General features: G+C 35.7%; 1 protein-coding gene across 3 annotated transcripts in view; it reads left to right on the top strand.

Annotated features, from left to right (window-relative positions):
* Positions 1-6090, top strand: part of LOC131666866 (sodium- and chloride-dependent transporter XTRP3) — a 1010463-nt gene extending 1004373 nt beyond the window's left edge. For 2 of the 3 annotated variants that reach the window (XM_058939879.1, XM_058939892.1), the window contains one exon: positions 5770-6090. In XM_058939879.1, the coding sequence (XP_058795862.1) occupies positions 5770-5922 (153 nt within the window). In that variant the 3' untranslated portion in view covers positions 5923-6090. The remainder of the gene's footprint in view (positions 1-5769) is intronic. The other variant, XM_058939888.1, reaches the window with a different exon arrangement.
* The last annotated feature ends 17699 nt before the right edge of the window (positions 6091-23789 follow it).

The following is a 23789-nucleotide window of genomic DNA, read 5'->3' as shown; positions in this document are numbered from 1 at the left end:
CGTCTAAAAAGACCAGAATTATGGGCCAACAACTCTTGGTTTTTGCATCACGATAATGCACCATCTCACACTGCACTCGTTCTTCGTGACCATTTCGCCAAAAATTCGACGCATATCGTTCCGCAACCACCGTATTCGCCTGATTTGGCTCCGTGTGACTTCTGGCTATTCCCAAAACTCAAGAGACCACTCCGGGGAACGCGTTTCGAGTCGATTGAGGAGATAAGAGCTGAATCGAAGAAGGCGCTGATGGCTATACCGGAAAGGGACTATTTGGCATGTTTCGAGGATTGGAAAAAACGTTGGCATAAGTGTATTTTATCGGGAGGGGATTACTTCGAAGGGGATGACATTGATGTAGAAGAATAAATAAAGATTTTTCATTTTACAAACAAATTCACCTTACTTTTTGCCCACAGTAGTATACCAATGTCGAAATTAGATACCGGATTTAGATACGATTTTACGGGGCCACCGTTTTACGAGATACCCCACATACCTCCTAAAAAGGTTCATGACTATGAAAATATGTTACCAACTCTATTAGAATCAACCCAGGATGAAGAACTAAAGGAAGATTCGTCCGAACAAATAGGAATCGAAAGCTCAGAATCAATAAATATCAAAGAATAAATAAGTATACCTGTTATTGAGGGAGTCAGCCGGCTAGTTGCAGTCATTTTTAGCATTCATATGAAATATTTAGCTTTGCGGGGGAACGTTATCCGTAGTATTAGGCTAGGTATGGGTAATAAAACTTTCCTAGTGTGACTAGTGTAGGTCATGGATTGTAAAATGGTAATCATCCAGGAACATAACAGTAGAAAGAAAGAAGTAGGGAATTAGAAAAAATCACTATTAAAACGAATGGAGTAAGAGGAAATTAGTTAGTCTATAGAAAACAACAGAGCAAGCAATTAATATAATCCAGTGAAAAATGTACGCTCAGTGTGTTTCCATTAAACTCATAAGTGAAAGAGGATTTTGCCACGGTTTTCTCTTTAACGAGGAAGGTGTTGTACAACGAGACCCTCTAGGACTGTTCGAAACGAGTGAAAACTACTGTTGGACACCCGAACCGTTCCATATTTATCGCTGGGGAGCTTGCCGCTGGTTGAACAAAACAGCAAGTGAATACGAATACAATGTGCGGACTTTCCAGCCAACCAACACGTATGAATTAATCGGGGAAATAATATATAATAACTCATCAGAATTTCAAGAAATATGCAAGGAAAGTGTAACGAAGATGGGATATTCACTGCTAGGTTCAGTAATACCAGGACTCACAGTGGCACAACAACAAGTCAGAGGCAAACGTTTTACATTAAGAAACAATAATGAAAAATTTCAATATCCTAAATATCTTACAGTACCAAAAGATAATTTATTCAGGAGCCAAAATTTGCTATTTCAAACCGTGAGTGAAAGTACTGATATCTTCATTCAGCATCTGTTTAAGATAGATTATGGTAGTCTTAATACAGATAACCACCTTACGTTTGGATATTGTGCAGTGTGTCAAGTACCATTATTAGCAGTACGTAATTGTCGTTACTGCACGGCGTTACATTTAAATAAACAGTGTAAGGACGTGTTGATGCAAATTTTGGAGTGCCCCTTTGCAGAACATCGGAAGTCATTAGAAAATGATGACGAAAGGTGCCGGTTCCATCAAGGAGGTAGTGAATTAATTCAGGCGTGGAGTAGGCAAGTAGACCAGTTATTTTCAGAAAACAGTAACTATTGGTTAAATCTTAGTGAATAAATTTTTTTTTGGGGGCTATTTTTATATAAAAATAGAAATAAATAAATAAATTATTATTAGAGTGAATTTATACTGCAATCTCCTGGTAAGGCTCGTCCAAAAACAGTGTACATAGAATACACTAAATTCGACACCTGGTTTTCGAATAAATTAAGTAGTATCTAGCAGTAGGAAAGAAATAAAAATTAGACTTTTATAGCTAGACTCGTGATTAAGCTCCCGGTTTGGAAGGTAGAATAAAATAAAGGGGACTTAGTTGTCAGTAAGACAGCATCGTGTCAATTAGTTTTGTGTCCCTGTCTCTATAAGTAATTGTATAACATGTTCGTGAGTAAGGTCTTGCAAAATTTAGAAGAAGTTTATGGAGAAAACCACGGATTTGTGATCACAAAAGAAAGAGTGATAAGTGATCCCTTAAACTTGTTCAACAGTCCGGAACCATACGACAACGTGGTTTTACCGGAAATGTATCGACGAGAAATCATCTTGTGGTTAAACAGTGAAAATGGGGCGACCATCCAGAGCGGGTAACCCTACAAATCAGGCCCAAGTCTTAGGGCAGATTTGCTATGAGAGCTGCATCGGAAGATTGCGCTCATATGATGGGATACGACCTAATCCTACCGATAGTACCCGGACCAGATATAACGAATAAGCAGCTTCGAATCATCATGAAAAGGTGTTAGTTAAGATACGAAAATGATCAGTTACAATATGTAGTGTATGTTCCTCGACCACTGGATGAATGTACGAGAGAAGATATGCAAGTATGGATAGACTACCTTATAGAATATTTTCATGGAGAAAGAATAGAACGCGGAAGAACATACGCCGAATTTATACATGTGCCTTATGGAGGTACAGGTTTTGCGGACCTATTAACCTTTGATAACTGTGTGCAGTGCTCCCGGCCTTTACCTGTGTGGCGTTTTTGTAAGCTGTGCATTTTGAAATACTTAAGCCACGGACAAAAATATTTTTCTCATCTGTTGGGAGTGCTGATCAACTGCCCATCAGAATGCCCTTCAACCTGAATAAAAGTGCCGTATATGTAAACCTGGCACCATAGGAGAAGAAATATTTGTAAGAAGATTAAATGTAGTGTAGAGTGGTGGTTTCTTGCTTTTTGAAAATTAGAGACTTTATGTTAAGTAGTGCTTCAAAGTGTTTCTCTTTCAAACATACAGTGCCGGTCAGCCACTTTTACCCCCCCCCCCCCCCCACGGGCAAAATCAGTCTAACTTCAAAGTTTTATATCTCTGGTAGAAATTAACGTACAGAAACGCGCGTGAGTGCGTTTGAAAGGTCTTTCGGAGAGCTTTCAAATGATATGACTCACGGTTGCCATCGATTGTTTTTTTAAATTTTGCAACAATTATGCAAAATTGAAAATTCTGAAATTTTTTTATTATTTTTAACAATTAGCCAATTTTGGAAAAAAAATCGTACAAAAATTTGAAGTACACCATTTTTTAGCTATTACCAAGCCCTATCTGAATCACTCATCAAAAATTTATTTTCGTCAAATATGACGCGCGCACGGGCATTTTTTCCTGGAAGTGACAGTTTTTTTCAACATTTTTTATCTCCGTCAAATTGTAACAATCGAAAAAAATTTTATAGGAGAAAAAATGTTTGTTTTTTCACGTAGAATACTGCAATAATTTTTTTTTTCGGTTTTTCGAAAAATTTTTTTTTTCGGTTTTTTTCAATTTTTTTTTCTCACAGTCGGTACGCTAAAAAGATGAGAAACCAAAAAAAAAAAATTTTTTTCCACCCATTCAATAATACTACATAACAAGTATCGTAAATTACATAAAAAAAAAAATCTTTTTTTTTCGACCTTGAAAAATAATTTAAACCGAAAAAAAAAATTTTTTGTAAAACCGAAAAAAAAATTATTGCAGTACTCTACGTGGAAAAACAAACATTTTTTGTCCTATAAATTTTTTTCGATTGTTACAATTTGACGGAGATAAAAAATGTTGAAAAAAACTGTCACTTCCAGGAAAAAATGCCCGTGCGCGCGTCATATTTGACGAAAATAAATTTTTGATGAGTGATTCAGATAGGGCTTGGTAATAGCTAAAAAATGGTGTACTTCAAATTTTCGTACGATTTTTTTTCCAAAATTGGCTAATTGTCAAAAATAATAAAAAAATTTCAGAATTTTCAATTGTGCATAATTGTTGCAAAATTTAAAAAAACAATCGATGGCAACCGTGAGTCATATCATTTGAAAGCTCTCTGAAAGACCTTTCAAACGCACCCACGCGCGTCTCTGTACGTTAATTTCTACCAGAGATATAAAACTTTGAAGTTAGACTGATTTTGCCCGTGGGGGGGGGGGGTAAAAGTGGCTGACCGGCACTGTATATATGTGTAAAATTACCTTGTGTTTAGTACGTAGTATTTATTATAACTTCGTTATGTGCAAAGGATAAGTATAAGTATATTATCTTGATGTACGAAATTTCAAATAGGCAGGTGCAACTTGCGAGCGCCCTGCGTCGCTAGTCTTCAGGGGCGGGCGTGTTACGTCGAGAACGAGTCAGACTATTTTATAGCGGTAAAATTTGAATTTTTTATGGAAGGGGAGTTCCCGTAATTAAAAGCAATAGTTATTTAATAGCTGACTTTAATCTCGGTGATGCACTTACCCTTTCTGGGATTAACTCTTTATTAATTAGTTTTTATGTATTTTGTGCTATAAAAGACGACGTAAAACAATTGTAAGACACACTCTGTATTCTACTCGGTGATACTACGCACCTTCTGTAATTTAATCAATAAATATTATAAATCTATAATAACTTATTTGAGAGTTATACCTAATCTACGTTACTCCTCTGGGTTCTGAGGTACGAGTTTCTGGACTAGTTAAACTACAGGTAAATTATTTAATTATTACTTTTTCACTCAGTACCTTAGATACGTTGCCGCCCTGCTTTCGTTTGAGTCTCGCACCCGTGGTAAAGCGCTTACGCGTAAGCCGAAAAGAAACAGTCACGTTTGAGTAATTCTTGTCAATTCGCGACCGTGACGTGAGACGTAACCATACTATGAAGGAAATAGCCACGATTGCATCGTATTAAGTATTTTGTATAAATATCTGCAATTTGTATTTATGAAATGATAACTAAAAATGAATTTAGTTTTAATAAACTATAGCAATTCATAATTACGTAAGGTCATATGTTTACGAATTTCTACCCTTACTGATAGGAATACTGGCCTCAATACCATCAGAGCATTCTAATATTCTAAATAGATAGTATAAATAAGTATTAGATAGAATAATAATAATATTAATAGTAGAGCTGCGGTTGCTCAGTGGATAGAACGGAGGACTCTAACGCGGGAGGCCTAGGTTCGATTCGCGGTGCGGGCACCTCTGACTTTTTTCGAAAGAAAAATTTGTGTATGTGCCAAAAGCAACAACACCGCGGTTCTCGCAGTGGTTCGGATTCCACTGGCTTAAGTAATGTAAATTACGGAGCATTAAACTGTAGGTCCAGTAAAGCGAGGCAGGCTGACAACCTCGCTTTACTATAGGTTTCGTCGCAACGCAAGGCGTGAGCTACTCTGGTAACAAAATCGCACGAAAGTGCACCAAAAAATTACAAAAAACACCAGAGAGTTCATGCTGAGCACCCACCGTAGAAGCGAATAAATGACTATCTTTGGAAACCGCGGTAGGTCGATGCTTCTCGGGAACACCTCACGGCACACAATATGGAAGTGGTGGATGAGGTGCCCTGAAAACCGATTGTACGGTGCAGGGTACAGGAAACTAAAACTAAACTAAACTAATATTAATAGTAGATAGAATTAATAATGGTGATAGATTATGCTATCATCATTAGATATTTTTATTATTTTTATACACATAAAAAAATTGCTGTGTAAAATACATTGTAATAAGAAGTATAGTAAAATAGGGTTTCAGTTTCTTATAATTCAAATGATTTAAAATTTATTAAAATGAATTTTGATTTCAGATGGATGAAGGTCATGACCGACGTGAAGGTTTTTCTGAAGAAGATGAAGATGTCCTAAGTGATGATGATAATAATGGCTCATCTACACTATCAAAAATAGCTTCGAAAAATATGAAAGGAACAGGTTTTAGAATGGAAGTTATCAGTTTTTAAAGGATGTATTTGATAATATAACGATTGAAATTTTGTTTTATTTTTGACTATTTAAAAAAATGATATCCCGTGATGTACCAATGTATTCCCCTATATTTGTACTTTAAAAATAATAATTAAGATCCACTACATACGTATATAGCGCACTAAGAGATACAGTAAATGAACAAATTTACCTCCCTTTTGTTTTAAATATTGATTAATAACGATCAAATAAGAATAAAATTTAATCGACTAGTTTGATATAACTGTATTGAATATATTAATATCTTTATTTTCTTTACGACGTAATCTCTTCTTATTCCATCTATAATACGCAGGCTAAGGGTAAATCCCCGAGTCATCTAAGCCGCTTCCATTCCGCGTACATGTTAGTATATAGCGGAATCGGAGATGTTTGTGATATGATGCAGTGTACAAATGATAACGATGCTGAAAGTAGTATACGTATTGAACTAGCATTTGATTGGCATTTGCTTTTTGAAGATTCTGAGGCATGTGATACGAGAGTCACTGATGATAACATGCTAATCGAATTTGCAATTTTTATGCAGACAGACTACGTAGTTAACACAAATATACTATATTATGCACTAGAAATTTAGCTTCGAAGTTAGTTTTATACGGTTGTGGTTTTATACTGTTAGTGGTAAATCTACTGATTAACTCGATTATAGCTAACAATGGTATATAACAAGCTATGATTTAACTTGCTTGTACTAAAAAAGTTGACAAAAAATCTTATTCATAGAGTCGTCTAATCCGGTTACATTCCGCGTATGTCTTTTAATAGAGAGTAACAGATGTCGAAAATTATTAATCTCCGAATCGTCTAAGCCGCTTACATTCTGCATATATATTAAAATATAACGAAATTAGACTCGTTTGCGAAATGAAGAAATTAATAAACGAAAATGATGCTAAAAGCAGTATATGTATCTCGTTAGCGTTTGATTTGTTTTCGAAGAATCTGAGGTATCTGATTTGAGGAATTGGTGATAAAATGCTGATCGAGTTTCTGAACTTTATGGAGACACAGAATGCAGTTGTGCAAATATACTACATGAATACATAGAAAATCGGCTACGAAATTAGTTTTACAGAATTTCTTTGAGAGGTAAATCTACGGATCTACTCGACTATACATGATTCGTAAATAGTTAATATAATATTCAGTCGACTCACGAGATAACAAGAAATCTAGACTGACACAGGTTTATAACAAGGTATGATTCAACGTTCTTTTACTAAGAAAGTTGATGAAAATACTTATTTAATACAGGAGTTTTGGAAGGTCAATCTCACCTGAGATGAATCGTCACCTCAAAACGTTTATACGAAATGGAAAGCGTTAGCCGAACAACTTCCGTTGCTGTAAGAAACTGCAATGTCTAGATATTTGTATTGAGACAACACGATCTCGACCGAAATTTACGGTTTTTGCGATGCGTCAATGAATGGGTACAGCGCCTGTCTTTTCGTTCGTTCTACCGATTCGTTAGGACTGTCAGGCTAGTTTGTAGCATATTCAACGTCGCTTCATTGAGTCATTATATAATCCCTCGACTAGAGCTAGCTGGTGCTACGCTATTAATGATTATCTACGTCAAATCCAAAGATCAGCTGGGTTTCCCTGTCGAGCGAGTGAGCTTCTGGTAGGACTCCATGACAGATTTATGCTGGCTAAAAAAAGCCCCTTATGTGTTAGAAACATATGAGTTCAATAGAATAATGAACATCAAGAAATTAGGTAAAGAGGTCGAATGGAGATATATCCGATCAAAGGAGAACCCAGCTAACTCGCTATCTCAAGGACAGTTACCTAATGATCTTCTAAACAACGATTTCTGGATTTTAGGTTCTCGATAGTTGACTTTATCTGAGAAAAACTGGCTTCAACCGCCAATCACCTTTCTTCCGAGCAACCTTCAAGGTTTCAAGAAAGGAATAATCTTGGTTACCACTTTTTTGGAAGTGACATCCATTCTAGGTTTTTTGTTTACGGTTGCTTAATTGCTTGTTTAGGTCATTCCGAAAATCGGTAAATCGTGGAAGGCTGTCCGATATCTTTCTCTAGTCAAAATAGCTTATGCTGAACGTCTCATTCTCTTTGTAATCTTTAAGCTACTCCAATCTGCTAAAACTAAAACGTCCGGAATACTTCACGGTACCCCGTTTTAAATAGTGATAGTTTATTAGAGTAGGAAGATGGTTAAAGAATTCTAATCTTCCTTTCAACCAAAAGCATCCACTCTTGCAACCACTGAATCATCTCATGTCAGATCTTAATATTCGTGATGCTCATCATCTAAATCTTTAACATGGAATTCAATCTAGTCTTTACTCGATTCGTGAGCATTTCTAGATTTTAAATTGAAAGAATCAAATTAGACACGTCTTACACCAATGCGTTCCGTGCATTAAGCAGAAACCAAGGTTCCCTCATTCCAAAATGACTGACTTACTAGCATATAGAGTAGTTTACAGCGTCGGATGTGCCAATATCGTACTGTAGATTTCTTCGGCCCAATCTTAATTAAAGAGAAGAAAGACCGGTAATCGTAGTTTTATTAAAGCATACGGCTGTGTCTTCGTGTGTATAGCTTCCAAGACTGTTCACGTTGAGGTAGCTTCCGATTTCTCTACTCAGGGCTTTCTAGCATGTTTTCGTCGATTCATCAACGTTCGTCGTGAGCCACGGGTTATGAAATCCAATAACGGAACGAATTTCATAGGAGCGAACAACGAACTCCAAAAAATCTACAATCTGCATGCGACACCGAAATTTAGAGATGCAATTCAGAACTACGCCGCTAACAAGTGTATTGAGTAGTTCAACCCAACCCAATCCACCTCTCTCCACAATTCGGTGGATTATGGGAGGTCGCGGTCAAAAGTTTTAAGCATCATCTAAACCATGTGATGAAAGATCAAACGCTCACCTACAAGTAAGTTGACGCTTTACTAAAGGCAATCACTGCCTTATTAAATTCCCGTTCATTGTACGCGAACTCCGTGGATCCCAACGACGCGCTAGCTATAACACGTGCGCATTTTCTAATTGGGCGTCCATACAATCTTTTACCCGAATCTGATTTTGTTTCAGTTCCTAACAAATGCTTATCCATCTACCAGATCATCTCCAAGACAGGATTTCTGGAAAAGATGACAAAGAATATTTGCACAAACTGCAAGTTCGCCAAAAATAACTAACTTTTACCGTCACTTTGACACTCGACTCCGTAGTCATGTCAATGGGGGAAAATCCTGCCTGCGCAAGATGGCCCCTGGGCGTGATCGTCGAGATTGGGAGTGATGGCATCGCTAGGGTAGCAACTATCAGAATAGCATCTGGACTTTTCAAATGGAACATTACTCGATTCTGCGTCTTACTCTTAGATTAGGACAGCACGCTCCCGTTAGGGTCTCCGCAATCCTTCTAAACACGTGATTGCCCCAGATGTGTACTCGGTGGATTGCCATAAAAGAGTCGAATCATCGGGTATTCTAGAAAAGCATTACGAAGCCAGGTCCGAGAATGGTAAAGTTCAGATAACTCTACAACCAGAAGATCAGGGGAGTATCCTCTGATGCGCGATACCTGGGCACACCAGGTCCTTAATCGTTACGGAGACTCTAGCCTATAGCTAGGTTTATAATTGACCTGTGAAAGTGCAAATAGAATCTATATTCTACTTTATACCAGTAAATACGTTGAATTTTAATTCTAATTAACGAGGCAATCTCTCCAGCGCAAATTGACTTTTCCAAGTCTTCTATTGATCCAACCGTCCTGCCAAAGCTGAAAAATAGATTTAATGATTTATTCATTATAATTCATTCTGTTAAGTCTAACACTGCTCTATTATTGTGATTCAAACTAGTTTCATAGCCAATACCGGCAGTATGTTAGGTCATAACACCCCCTATAAATTAATTTACCTATGCGCCTGCGCGCGTATTGAGTATGTATGTATGTATAAGTAAACAGAGCCAGAGCCCAAAAAAATCTAGCGTGGTGGCAGCACAGCCCGGTGCTGCCGCTGCTATCAATTCGGTTCATGACTCATCGCTGATTTTGCCGGCAGTCGTCGACGAATTTCGTCACACGTGTAGAGCTTCCTCGTGATCTCTGCAGTTTCTAACTAGCGGGTAAGCATGATCTTCACTTATCAATCGTATTCATCGAATATAGTTTATCTCAATTAAACTTAATTATTTATCAGTCAAACTGTATGCGTGTAGTGGATTCGCATTTATATAACATCCCGCGAAATCTTATCGTTTACTCTGAGCACAGACAGCTTTTCAGAATCGAATAAAATTTCCATCACCAAGGCTTTCGTATCACAACTCCTGCGTCTCTTATATCTTTAATATACCTTATTACTATCTTAATACTTGATTGAAAGGAAGGTTTTAAAGATACCGTGTTATAGTTTTTGCTAGGTTTGGTGCTTACTAAACCACGAGTAGCTTCGCCTTTATGTAAGATCCCACAAAATCAAATTATCTTATCGTTTACTCTCAGCTCAGAGAGATTTCCAGTATCGAATTAAATTTCCGTTATCGTTTTTTCCGGAATGCCAAATGCTGCCTCTTTTATCATTCTAAGATAAGATAATCCGTAAGTCTTAGTACAGTTATAGTCGTCTGAGCAAGCCACCATTCAATTACGTATATTTTAAACTATTGACGGTTGTGGGGGACTGACATTTTTTAAACTAGTGAAGCGGTTGTAGCGTAACTTTCATCTCGAAATAACATTGTTTAATGGACATACTTTCAGACATACATCAATTAAATTCTCGAAATAAAAAAAAAATTCAATGGATCAGCGTCAGTATTCTAGTATAATATATACTTCAAGATATAATAAGCCTGTAGCCTATGTAGACGATTATAACAATATATGTCTTTCATTAGTTGATTTGATCGAAGGTCTTGAAAGTACCCTATTATAAGTTTTGGCAATTGCGGTGTTCATTCAAACTAGAGAAGATTCGCATTTATTTGAGATCCCGCGAAATCGAATTATCTTATCGGCTATATTGAGCACGGAGAGCTTTTTAGTACAGAATGAACTTTTCCGTCGCCGTGGCTTTCAGAATACCAAATCCAGCGTAACTTTTCATTCTGAGAGAAGATAATTCGTAAGTAATAAACGAGGAAATACGCTAGTAGCCAGAACCGCCGGAACATAATCTCAACTGGAAACTATGAATTCTGATCATGTGTCCAAGATTGTTTCAATATAATTTTTTGATCTATCATGAAATTTATGAACTAAGTATAAAGTAGCTTTCGTGTTTTATTATTTGCATGTTTCACATTTATGCAGTACAGATACATAATAATGAGGTCAGAACGAAATAGAAGACTTGATAATATATATAATCTAGTATCGCTTACACTTTAATATATACCAATCGGACAGCCTATTTATACAACTTTTGCTAATACTTTGTAGTAGGAGAGTATATTGTAAAGTACGTCTGATTTTAAATAAATTATTTTATATTTTCAGCCAATCATGCTTAGTCTTGTTTCAATTTGAAAATGTCTATGGACTGGTAAAAGATACTTTTATTATGAAAATTCTAAACCTATTATATTTTTCATTTCCCAAAAGATGGCCGTCTTAGTACAGTTATAGACGTTTAAACCAATCAGTCATCGGGAAACTTTTTTTGCAGTAAACAGCTGGAAATTGTTATAGATTACTTTTTTATATTATTCTATAGTATAGATATCTATAAGGTTTATATTGTAATTTATAAAAAGTCGTCTGAGTCGATTCCACGCCAAAGTACATATGCATATACGAGGTGTGATCAAAAAGTAAGGTGAATTTTTGTTTTTCTCAAAAAATATTTATTTATTCATCAATTTTTATTTTATTTCCTTCAAAGTAATCCTCCTCGGATATAATGCACTTGTGCCAACGCTTTTTCCAATCCTCAAAGCATTTCAAAAAATAATTTTTTGTGATCTTGTTTAGTTCATCCTTCGATGCCGTCTTTATCTCCTCAATTGTGGCAAAACGCCGTCCTTTCATGGGCCTCTTCAGTTTTGGGAACAAGAAGAAGTCACAGGGGGCCAGATCTGGGGAATACGGTGCCTGTGGCATCGTTACTGTGTTGGTTTTAGCCAAAAATTCGCGCACAAGCAACGATGTGTGAGCAGGGGCGTTATCATGGTGCAAAAGCCAATTTTTATTTTTCCACAAATTCGGACGTTTCTGGCGGATTGCTTCGCGCAAATGCACATCAGTTGTTGATGTGCTGGGGCGTCCAGAACGAGGTTCATCGTCGGTGTCTTCTCGGCCTTCTTGGAAGAGTTTATACCACTTGTAAACATTTTTTTGGCATAAAGTAGACTCACCGTATGCCACTTTCAGCATTTCAAGTGTTTTGGAACATTTGATTCCATTTTTCACACAAAATTTAATGCAAACTCTTTGATCCATGTTTTTAGACAGCAGCAAATCGTGGAGCACGCAAAACACTTCTAACCTTGATGCCTCTCACAAACAAACCAAACATACTACAAAGCTGAAATTTGGAACGTATGTTCTAGACGAATGTACCGACATAACCAAATAAAAAAGTCGAAGATCGAACGGACGTAGCCCGCTAAATTTCAAAATTCACCTTACTTTTTGATCACACCTCGTACACATATACAGGGTGTTTCATTTTAATCCGACCACGCGTATAACCTACTAAAAACAAAAGTTATCAAAAAATGACCTCTACAAATATTGCAGGGGACAGAGGGGTCCATCAAATGCTACCATCAACTTTGACCCTTAATACGTTTTTCAAGGTCATCTCAAGGTCAAAGTGCTTTTTTTAATGAGAACCCCTACATTTGACCTTGGAATCGTGTAGAGCGGGAAAAATTACATCCAAAATGATATTTCAAGTTTGTATTTGTGATCTGAGAAGGTCAATTAAAGGTCAAATGCTCAAAAAACTGTATTTTTGTCATACCAATGTCTCTGTACAATTTATTGATTACATTAATAAATTCTCTGATTCTCCATTATGAATTTGTCCCTCATTTATTATTGAAGTAGATAATTTTTTCAGTTAAAAATAATTTTTCATATTGACTTTGACCCCTACTTATTGTTACATACAGCTTATATTTAATATACCACTACTTATTGAATAGTTAAACTAATTAATTTTCTTTTGTTTAACATTGTTTTCTTCTTAAATTTAATAGTTGCAGAAAAATTATCTCGTTTTCTTTTACTTTGTTATAATAAAAATTTTCACTATGGCTGATTACCCAGCGGCTGAAAGGGTTGATATTCTATTAGTTCTTGGTGAATGTAGGCGTAATTACCGACAAGCTGCTGTTCTTTATCGAAATCGATATCTCGAGAGGAGACATCCGAGTTATACGAGGTGTGTTCAAAAAGTACCCGGAATTATCGTTTTTCTAAAAAAATATTTATTTATTCGTTTACATCAATGTGTTCCCCTTCAAAATAATCCCCCCCAGATATAATACACTTATGCCAGCGTTTTTTCCAATCTTCGAAGCACTCTTGATATTCACTTTTTGGTATGTCCTTGAGCACTCTCAGCGATTCGGCCTTTATTTCTTTAATCGAGGAAAATCTCCGTCCTTTCATAGGTCTCTTTAGTTTTGGGAACAAGAAAAAGTCACATGGGGCCAAATCCGGTGAATATGGTGGCTGAGGCATGATTGTGGTGTTGTTTTTGGCCAATAAATTACGAACAAGCAACGACGAGTGAGCAGGTGCGTTATTGTAATGCAAAAGCCATGAATTGTTTTTCCATAAATCGGGGCGTTTTTTTCGGATTGCTTCACACAAACGTCGCATAACTTCAAGGTAATACTCCTTATTAACCGTACGACATTGTGATAAGAACTCATGATACACCACGCCCCTGCACTCAAAGAAAACTGTAAGCAAAACCTTCACATTTGATCGAACTTGGCGTGCTTTTTTCGCTCTTGGTGACGTTGAATGCTTCCAGGTGGACGATTGTGCTTTGGTTTCGACATCATAACCGTACACCCATGTTTCATCACCAGTTATGACCCTTTCAAGCAAACTTGGATCGTCGTTGACGTCGTTTAACAGCTCCTGAGCGATGTTCATGCGATTGTTTTTTTGGTCAAAGTTCAGCAGTTTTGGAATGAATTTTGCTGCCACCTGTTTCATGCCCGAAACATTTGAAAAAATGTTATGACATGAGCCAATTGATATGTCAACTTCATCAGCAACTTCTCTAATTGTGATTCGGCCATCATTCAGAACCACTTTTTCCACTTTTTTCACATTTTCATCGATTGTTGACGTGCTGGGTCGACCGGAGCGTTCGTCATCTTCAAGGTCTTCGCAGCCATCTTGGAAACGCTTATACCACTCGTAAACACTTGTTTTTTTCATAGCAGACTCACCATAGGCTTTTTGTAACATTTCACACACTTTGTTACACTTTATTTCATTTTTTACGCAAAATTTAATACAAATTCTTTGATCCATTTCTTTTAAAAAACGAAAATCGCCGAGCTCATAAAAACACGTCAAACCTTAGCGACTACCGCAAACAAAGTAAAAGTGAATATAGCTGAAAATTTTATTATACTTCAGAGGCATGTATACCAACATAATAAAAAAAATTTTGACAATCTGACTCTCTAACACGGGTTAGAGAACGTCGTAATTACAATGAAGAAGATATTCGTGTTATAGTAGTTCTGGCAATGGTTTATTTAAATCGTAACATCAGTACCCGTGACATTTAAAGGTAAACTGGTATATACCAATGGCTACTGTTTGGAGAATACTAAGAAATCATCGTTATTATCCATATCATATCATTTTGACTCAAGCCATTACACTTGCTGATATGAAATTACGTCTAGAATTTTGCCAATGGGCACGACAAATGATTGCCAATGATCTAAATTTTTTTCGATGCGTAATGTTTTCAAACGAAGCAAACTTTCAAAGCAATGGCCAGCTTAATCGACATAATTGTCATTATTGGTCGGATGTTAATCTGCATTAGTACAGGCAGATAGATAATCAAAATCGATGGAGCCTTAACGTATGGTGTGGAATTGTTAATGGATACCTTATAGGCCCGTACTTCTTCCATGGAAATACAAATATGCATAATTTTTGACAGTTTCTGAGAGACCGTCTTCCAGTACTTCTCGAAGAAGTAGATTTGGACACAAGATTAAGAATGTAGATTCAATTAAATGGATCTCCTGCATACTACGCTCGAATAATTAGACAATATCTCAATCAATATTATCGTGACAGGTGGATTGGACGCACCGAGCGTGGAGATTTTGTGTTCGATGGCCACCAAGATCTCTAGATTTAACATCACCTGATTTTTAATTGTGGGGATATTTAAAAGATATTGTTTATGAACACGAACCAACAACAAGAGAAGATATGATGCAAAGAATTCGAACGGCCTGTGAAAACATCCCAAGGGCTGTATTACTCAGAACAGTAGAACAATTCCAGCAGCGAATACAATTATGTATTCAAGAAAATGGTGGTATCTTTGAAAACCTACGTTGAATTCTGAAGAAAAGTGAGAGTTAAGTCACTCTAATCAAGCACCCCAAAGAGAGCACAATCCTATTACGTCCACGTCTTTGTTCTTGGGTAATGCTAATGGTAGGATAAAAATTTGACCTTCAAATAACCTTGAATATTGATAATAGGGTCCAGGACATTGTCATATTCATATTGTATATTTTTCCATTTTCGGATCCTTGATAAAAAAAATTTTCTGTTACAACAAGCACTGTGACTTTGAAATGATTTTGCAAAATGGCTTCAAAGACAGCACGGCAATTTACACAATTACTTTCAAAAGGTATCTCTACAATATTTAATCTTCCAAAAAATTTAAAAAACCAGTCATTAGAAGGTTTTTTGAGCATTTGACCTTCAATTGACCTTCTCAGGTCAATACAAAGATAAATACAAACTTAAAATATCATTTTGGATGTAATTTTTCCCACTCTACACAATTCCGGGGTCAAAAATAGGGGTTCTAATGAAAAAAGTACTTTGACCTTCAGATGACCTTGAAAATCGAATTAAGGGTCAAAGTTGATTATAACATTTGGTAGCCCACTCAGTCCCCTACAACTTTTGTAGAGTTCATTTTTTGATAACGTTTGTTTTTACTAGGTTATGCGCGTGGTCGGATTAAAATGAAATACCCTGTATACATACATACATCTGTGTGTGTGTGTGTGTGTGTGTGTGTGTGTGTGTGTGTAGTCTTTCGCCTAATATGCGTTTTTAACAAAAGCACATCGCGAGAGTAGGAGAGAGACAGTTCTCCTCTTTCATGCTCTTGTGAAAGATGCTGAATAGAATAAGGAACGACTCGCGGAGCTAAATTAGCAGTTAGCCCATTGACCGGTGACATTAGTTATCACGTCAGTGAGTAGGCCATTGCTGGTTCTTTTTTCGATTGCGGAAAGGACTGAACACACACTCCGAGACCACGAGTGAAATTGTAACGAGCTACGCGAAAATAAAAACATTTAACTCTCTTGCAATTTTGAAAGTGTAGTAGTAATAAAGAAATCGAAAACCATCAAATTTAGTAAAGTTCCAACTCGAACTAAAACATTCCGCTAATCTCTCTCGACTTGTGAATTGTGACTGGCTGTGAGCGGTGCTTCAGGTAGATTCGACATTCTCGCTGATGCCGGACTGCAGTTCGATAAATCGTAGGAGAATCTACAAGTTAAAGGTGGCGAAAGGTAACCTGCCAAGACAGTTTTGTTCTTTCGATCACTCTTTCTAGCTTTTCTCGCTCTAAATCGATTTTTCTAGTAAATTTCGGTAATACTCGAGATTAGAAAGGGAACAGTAAATATTTTGTAAATTTCGGACGTAACATTTGGTGACACACGCGGTGGGATACCTTTCTTACAAAGGTAGTCAATGCTCATAACTACAGTTGTACAAAATTAATCGCTTAATCAATTAATAATTAATTATCTTACGAAACTAATCGAAACTAATGGTTATTAGAGTGTTCGATGAAAGTTTACTTCTTGCAAGGAAGTAAGTAAAAATCTGTCTTGTATAACATTGGCTTTATTTCTCTTCCATTTTACTTCAACGCTTTGTTATTTACTTTTCAGCTCTAGATTTTATCAATTTTTTTTACAGATTACAAGAAAACAAAAATATAACTCTGCAACAGTGATCTTTATCCCCACAGAAACAGTTTTAGGAAAATAACAATGTCAAAAAACAACTCGGAACAAGATAATGAAGAATAAAACAGAAGCTTATTTGAAAGGTTTAAAGGTAGTGATATAAATAATCAACAACTGGAGGAACTGCAACTTCGACTGTCTAAAAAATAACGTAAATTTGAAGAACGAGAAGAGGTTCTTCTAGCCGAAGAACAACAAATTATGACAGAAGCTACGAAAATTGCAGAACAAATATCCACTGCCCTCGCAGAAGAAAATAAAAGAAAATTAGTAAATTATACAAGACAGGATATAACGCCCAGCCAGATTACTACTTACAGAAGTGCCTTCTTTTACTGGCACAAATTTGCCACAATTCTTGCGCACATATCGCTATGCTTCGAGACTGGTACCGTCGTAGATTTAAACAGAATTAATCAAGCTTCAAACGAACAAGTTAGATTACAGGGCCTATGTGACTATTGAGGGCCTTCGGTTCACTAACTTCAAAGATTTTTCGACATAGTTAAGACAAGTCTTTTTATCAAGCACCAGCGCGAACACTTACTCGTATCACGGCAAGCTCGCAGGAATAGTAAAAGAACGCGGCGAGGCTATACTTACATCAATAGAATAACTAACATCAGAGATTGCATAGAGAATACAATTAGAAACGAAACAAAATCAGAATTGTCCTTGATAGAAAAGGCAAAATTAGACAATGAAACCATAGAAGGGTTTCGTGAAGGTCTCCATTTAAATTTTCGTTGCCGACTAGAAAACCAGAAAGAGATGACGGTGTAGTAAGTCTTCAATACAACGCAATAAAAGAACTTAAGTAGATTCAGTAGGACAGGCAAAAACATGGCGCAAACGAGTCTCGAAAACTGTTACCGACAAGCGGTAGGCCACCTCAAGCGGACAACCAACTGCAGCCTATCAACCAACGGAACAGCCAGCCCAATAAACATAAATCTAATCAACGTTTACACCGACTCAGTCCGCAAAGGAGACCTAGAAATCAAAACTTGCTATTGCCACCTAAATTCGTTAAAAAAACCATACGGTGCAAAAGCCAAATACACGCACTGCAAAAGACCCGGACACTATGTAAATGACTGCCTAAGTCTTAAGTACAAAACATGGTGCGAAGAACAAGAAAAGAAACTAGCGAGAAACGTATAGGCAGCCCCGAAAATCTAGAGCGCACCTGGGCTTGCCATGAACCAGCGCCTGATGAATGCAATTCTTACGGCAATATAAAAAATAATCTACCATATAAATCTAGGATACTCAGAGGTAATACCAGTTGAACTTACATCGAACGATTTTTATACAAAACAAGTCGACACTATGTTAGACTAAGGAGCAGAGTCAAATATAATAAAAATAAAGATGCTTTATTCTACGACCACTATATAAACTTACAAAACGCACCTATGATTCGTGGAGGAATGGGCGGAGAAATTTGCGCTTTAGGTACTATACTAGTTTACCTGGTAGATTCTCAAACTGACTTTGTCGTTGTAACCAATGATTTTTCCATAGCTATAAACACTTTGTTAGGAGCCCATTTTTTAAAAGTAATAAAATATGCGTTGCTTTCGCGTTAGAAACAAGATTCACTCCCGCAAAATAGTATTCCTTCCTAAACAAATTGGTATGCGAAATTCTAGCATATATAATTTACGTCCTCAAACTATCCTATATAAATCCGATTTCTTTTTACAGAGACTACATTCTTGAGTTTGTAACGGTCCTATCTATGATATTATTATACAAGTTTATTATTATTATTATTATTATCTACCTTCTCTTATATTCAGTGGATTATTGCAATCCGCTAAACTAATCTACTTACATCAATTAGTATATTAAACGGCGCCACCTCATATATTATATGATTATATTAGTACTAGACTCAAATTTCATGACCATATAAGGAGCATGACGTCACTCTACTTATAGATATAGATATAATAGTTTTTGTTGTTCAATTAAACACGTTAATTAAAAGTAATTCCAATGTAACAAAGTATTTTTTATATAGATTTTAGGGCACAGATTAAGATTATAATAGTTTTAATTACTTTTAACTACTAAATCATATTAAATTTTAATGTGAAAATGGCATTTGTTTATTTTGTTGGAAATGTTAATTATTATAATAAATCGGATACTCTGAACTGAAGATGACTATCTGAGAAACATGAGTAAGTATTCGTTTCATTGATAACATCTTAGTTATTACTGTTATCAATAAATAAATAATTAATAATTTATTTAAACAAATAATTGTATATGAATCGTTAATTTTGTACATAATAACGACATCTTTATAATTTATTAATTTTCATTAACTGTGTAACATTTATTAACAAATCAATAAATATTATATGAATTTTTCGAACTTAACACGAAATTAATTCTGCTATTGCCAGATTTAAAGTAAGTTATTAGAATGACAAAATATATATACATAAAATTCAAATAGATAAAATAAATTTAAATGATGTTATGTTTTCGGATAAGGACGAAATTAAAAATTCTCATTTATCTCTTGAAATGATTAGTTTCGTGAGTTGGATCGTTTGAATTACATAGGATAACTTAAATTTTCATTTATATCTAAAGATGATTAGTCTCAAGAGTTGGATCACTTAAGGTGTTATAGGAATAAGCTATGATTGATACAGTACTCAGATAGACTAGATTAATCAATAAAATAATTTATTAAATAACCTTATTTGAGCACTATCTGATCCCAAGAGCTCAAAGTTCCTGTCACCACGTGGCCATCAGTAGTGCTCTTAATACATAAAGCTTAATTAATTTGATACAAGATATAGTGCGTTATTTATCTTCAAGTCATATAATTATGTCTTATCTTAACACTATAATTTAATTTATACGAAGTGTGTTCAAAAAATAACGAGAATTTTCGTTTTATGAAAAAAATATTTATTTATTCATCTACATTAATGTTGTCACCTTCAAAGTAGTCCCCTTCGGATACAATACACTTATGCCAACGCTTTTTCCAATCCTCGAAACACTTTTGAAACTCGATCTTTGTAATAGCTTTTAGCTCTTTCAGCGATTCGCTTTTAATGTCATCATTCGCTTTTAATTTTGTTGTAAAACGACGGCCTTTTAATGTTCTCTTTATTTTTGGAAATAGAAAAAAGTCACATGGAGCCATATCTGGCGAATATGGAGGCTGAGGCATCGTTACAGTTTCGTTTTTGGCCAAAAATTCACGAACAAGCAATGAAGTGTGAGCAGACGCATTATCGTGGTGCAAAAGCCATGAATTGTTTTGCCACAAATCCGGGCGTTTTTTTCGGATTGCTTCACGCAAACGACGTTGAACTTGTAGGTAGTACTGCTTATTGATTGTTTGACCTTGTGGCAAGAATTCATAATGCACTATGCCATTAAAATCGAAGAACACAGTGAGCATAACCTTCACATTCGACCGTACTTGTCGAGCCTTTTTCGGTCTTGGCGATCCAGAATGCCTCCACTGGGACGATTGAGCCTTAGTTTCGACATCATATCCGTAAACCCATGTTTCGTCACCTGTTATAACACGTTTTAGTAGTTCTGCATCGTTATTGACTTCATTTAGCGACTCCTGAGCAACTTCCATTCGCCGCTGTTTTTGTTTGAAATTCAACAATTTTGGAACGAATTTTGCTGCCACACGTTTCATACCCAAAACATTCGAAAAAATTTGATGGCATGAGCCAACTGATATGCCAACATCATCAGCGACTTCTCTGATTGTGATTCGGCGATCGTTCATAACCATTTCTTTCACTTTTTTCACGTTTTCATCGGTTGTTGATGTGCTTGGGCGTCCGGGTCGTTCGTCATCTTCAACGTTTTCGTGGCCATCTTGGAAACGCTTATACCACTCATAAATCCTTGCTTTACTCATAGCAGACTCACTATATGCCTTTGTTAACATTTGACAAACTTTACTACACTTTATTTCATTTTTTACGCAAAATTTAATACAAATTCTTTGATCCATTTTTTTTCACAAACGAAAATCGCCGAGCTCGAAAAACACGTCTAACGTTAGCGGCTGCCACTTAAAAAGTAAGCAATGAATATTGCTGAAAATTTTATCGTACTTCAGGGGCATTAGTACCAACATAATAAAAAAAAATTTTATACAAGCGGACTCTCCAAACCCGCGAAATTTAAAAATTCTCGTTACTTTTTGAACACACCTCGTATATCAATTTTTTGGTATTTCTAATTCCTTTTTATGTTTATATTAACAATTTATTTATTTATTTACATTTATTTATTTATTTACATTTATTTATTTATTTACATTTATTTATTTATTTACATTTATTTATTTATTTACATTTATTTATTTATTTACATTTATTTATTTATTTACATTTATTTATTTATTTACATTTATTTATTTATTTACATTTATTTATTTATTTACATTTATTTATTTATTTACATTTATTTATTTATTTACATTTATTTATTTATTTACATTTATTTATTTATTTACATTTATTTATTTATTTACATTCATTTATTTATTTACATTTAATTTCTTATTATTTGTATAGATCTACAACCCGGAATACTCGTGTTTGTCACAACTGATTTAATATTCACATTATAAGATTTTGCAAAAATACGAAAATTGATTATAATTAAAATATCATTAACTAATTTAAGTAGTACTTTTTTGGAATTATTTCTACAAGCAATAAACTATTGCTCTATGTCAAATTTTATCATTATTTTATTGTAAATATTGTATTATTATATTAACTAACTTTATTAGTTAATAACTTTTAACTATACTCTTTGCGATAAGTGTAAATTATACTTACATAATCTATATCTAAGTCTGTAAATTTTACATGCTTTATAATTTCGTTATTGCTGTCTATTCTATTGTAAAAAAGAGAAAATGATTTTGTACACTTGCGTAAACAACTCGAAGAGAGCTGTCCTGCAAAAATAGGCGGGAAAATATGTGTATAAATACACTGATTTTTGCACGGGCTAGATTTCTCTCCTAGCATTGCAAAGTGAACGCTCTAGATTGAATAAACTTAGCTTATATCTAAGTTCTTTCTCTCAAGTGATTAACTAAGCATTTCCTTTCTTTCCTATTGTAATTTACGCTCGACTCATAGAACATTTCGCGCTATGAGAAACTTGGACTGAATTACGTAATTTTTACAAAAAAGACTTAATCTCTGCTTATGGGACACTTCGCACCATAAGAAACTAGGATAAAATCTATCTTTCCTTAAGCCCAATTCGAATTATCATAGATATTTCATTAATAATTTTATGTTAAACACAATATTCATAAATATTTTCAAAGTTAAAACGAATCCTTACTCATTAACGCGACAGACTACGAGAGTACAAACAAAATAATAAATAATAGATGATATTAACATCACAAGTTAGAGTTCAGTGACACAAATATAAAAGCAGAAAATGTACTAGTCAGCAACTTAGATGGTTTAATGGATCTACTAGTCCTAATAATAATTCGTTTCCATTCAAATTACGATTTCCAAAACTCAATCTTTATCCAGAAGCAATGTATGTCTAAACATAATACCAGACCTCTTGAAAAATCCAGAAGGTCACGAATCAGATTTTGATCACGAACACAAATCGGTTTCCTCTTTTTTTGACACACATATTCACGGATAATATAAGCGACCCGGAAGACATAAGCGAAAACAAGAACAACTCGATAAAAACCTGTCATGAAATTAACGATATTACGAGATTTTAAATGTAGTTATTGATCTTGTACTAAAACTTAACAAAAATAATAACGTAGAGAGATACAGATTACCAATAAAGAAGGTACTACAAGCCGAAAAGGCACAGAACTAACCTCATTTTTATTATTTTTTTTACGAGGAGTTGCGGAATCCTTTTTGCGGATTAGCACAAACGTGACGGATGAGATGGACGCACAAATGCCCCCCACCCACATTTGCCGCTGAGGAGCTCATCAGAGCAACGAATGCGATGAAGACGGGTAAGGCACCGGGACCGGACGCAGTACCGTCCGAGATCCTCCAACTTGTGGCTCGTCTACAGCCGGAGATACTCCTCGACCTATACAACACATGCTTGACGACAGGAACGTTCAGCGATTGGTAGAAGGTGGCAAGGCTCGTTCTTATGCCAAAAGGTAGGAGCGATCCTGGGAAGCCTTCAGCTTACCGACCGTTGAGTTTACTTGACAAGACTGGTAAGCTCTTTGAACAATTACTAAGACAGAGATTGATGAACGCGATACAGACTGGAGGGGGTTTCTTAGATGTATAGTTTGGTTTCAGGAGGGGTCGATCGACGATCAGAGCAATTCAAAAGGTGGTCGACTCTTTTCTGGAACTAGACACACAGTGCCACGCAGTGCGACCTGTAGTATTGCTGGCGACGCACCACATTAGGAATGCTTTCAACTCGGCCAGGTGGGAGGATATCTTGGAAGCGCTGAAAAGCAAGTTCGGGATCCCGCCATACCTGCTTCGGGTTGTGGAGGATTATCTAAAAAACAGACGGATAACGTACGAGACGAGCGAAGGACAAGTAACGAGACAGGT

This window comes from Phymastichus coffea, unplaced genomic scaffold, assembly GCF_024137745.1.
Source record: "Phymastichus coffea isolate CEN01 unplaced genomic scaffold, Cenicafe_Pcof_1.1 PCOF00004, whole genome shotgun sequence".
NCBI lineage: Eukaryota > Metazoa > Arthropoda > Insecta > Hymenoptera > Eulophidae > Phymastichus > Phymastichus coffea.
This window is presented reverse-complemented; position numbering and strand designations above follow the sequence as displayed.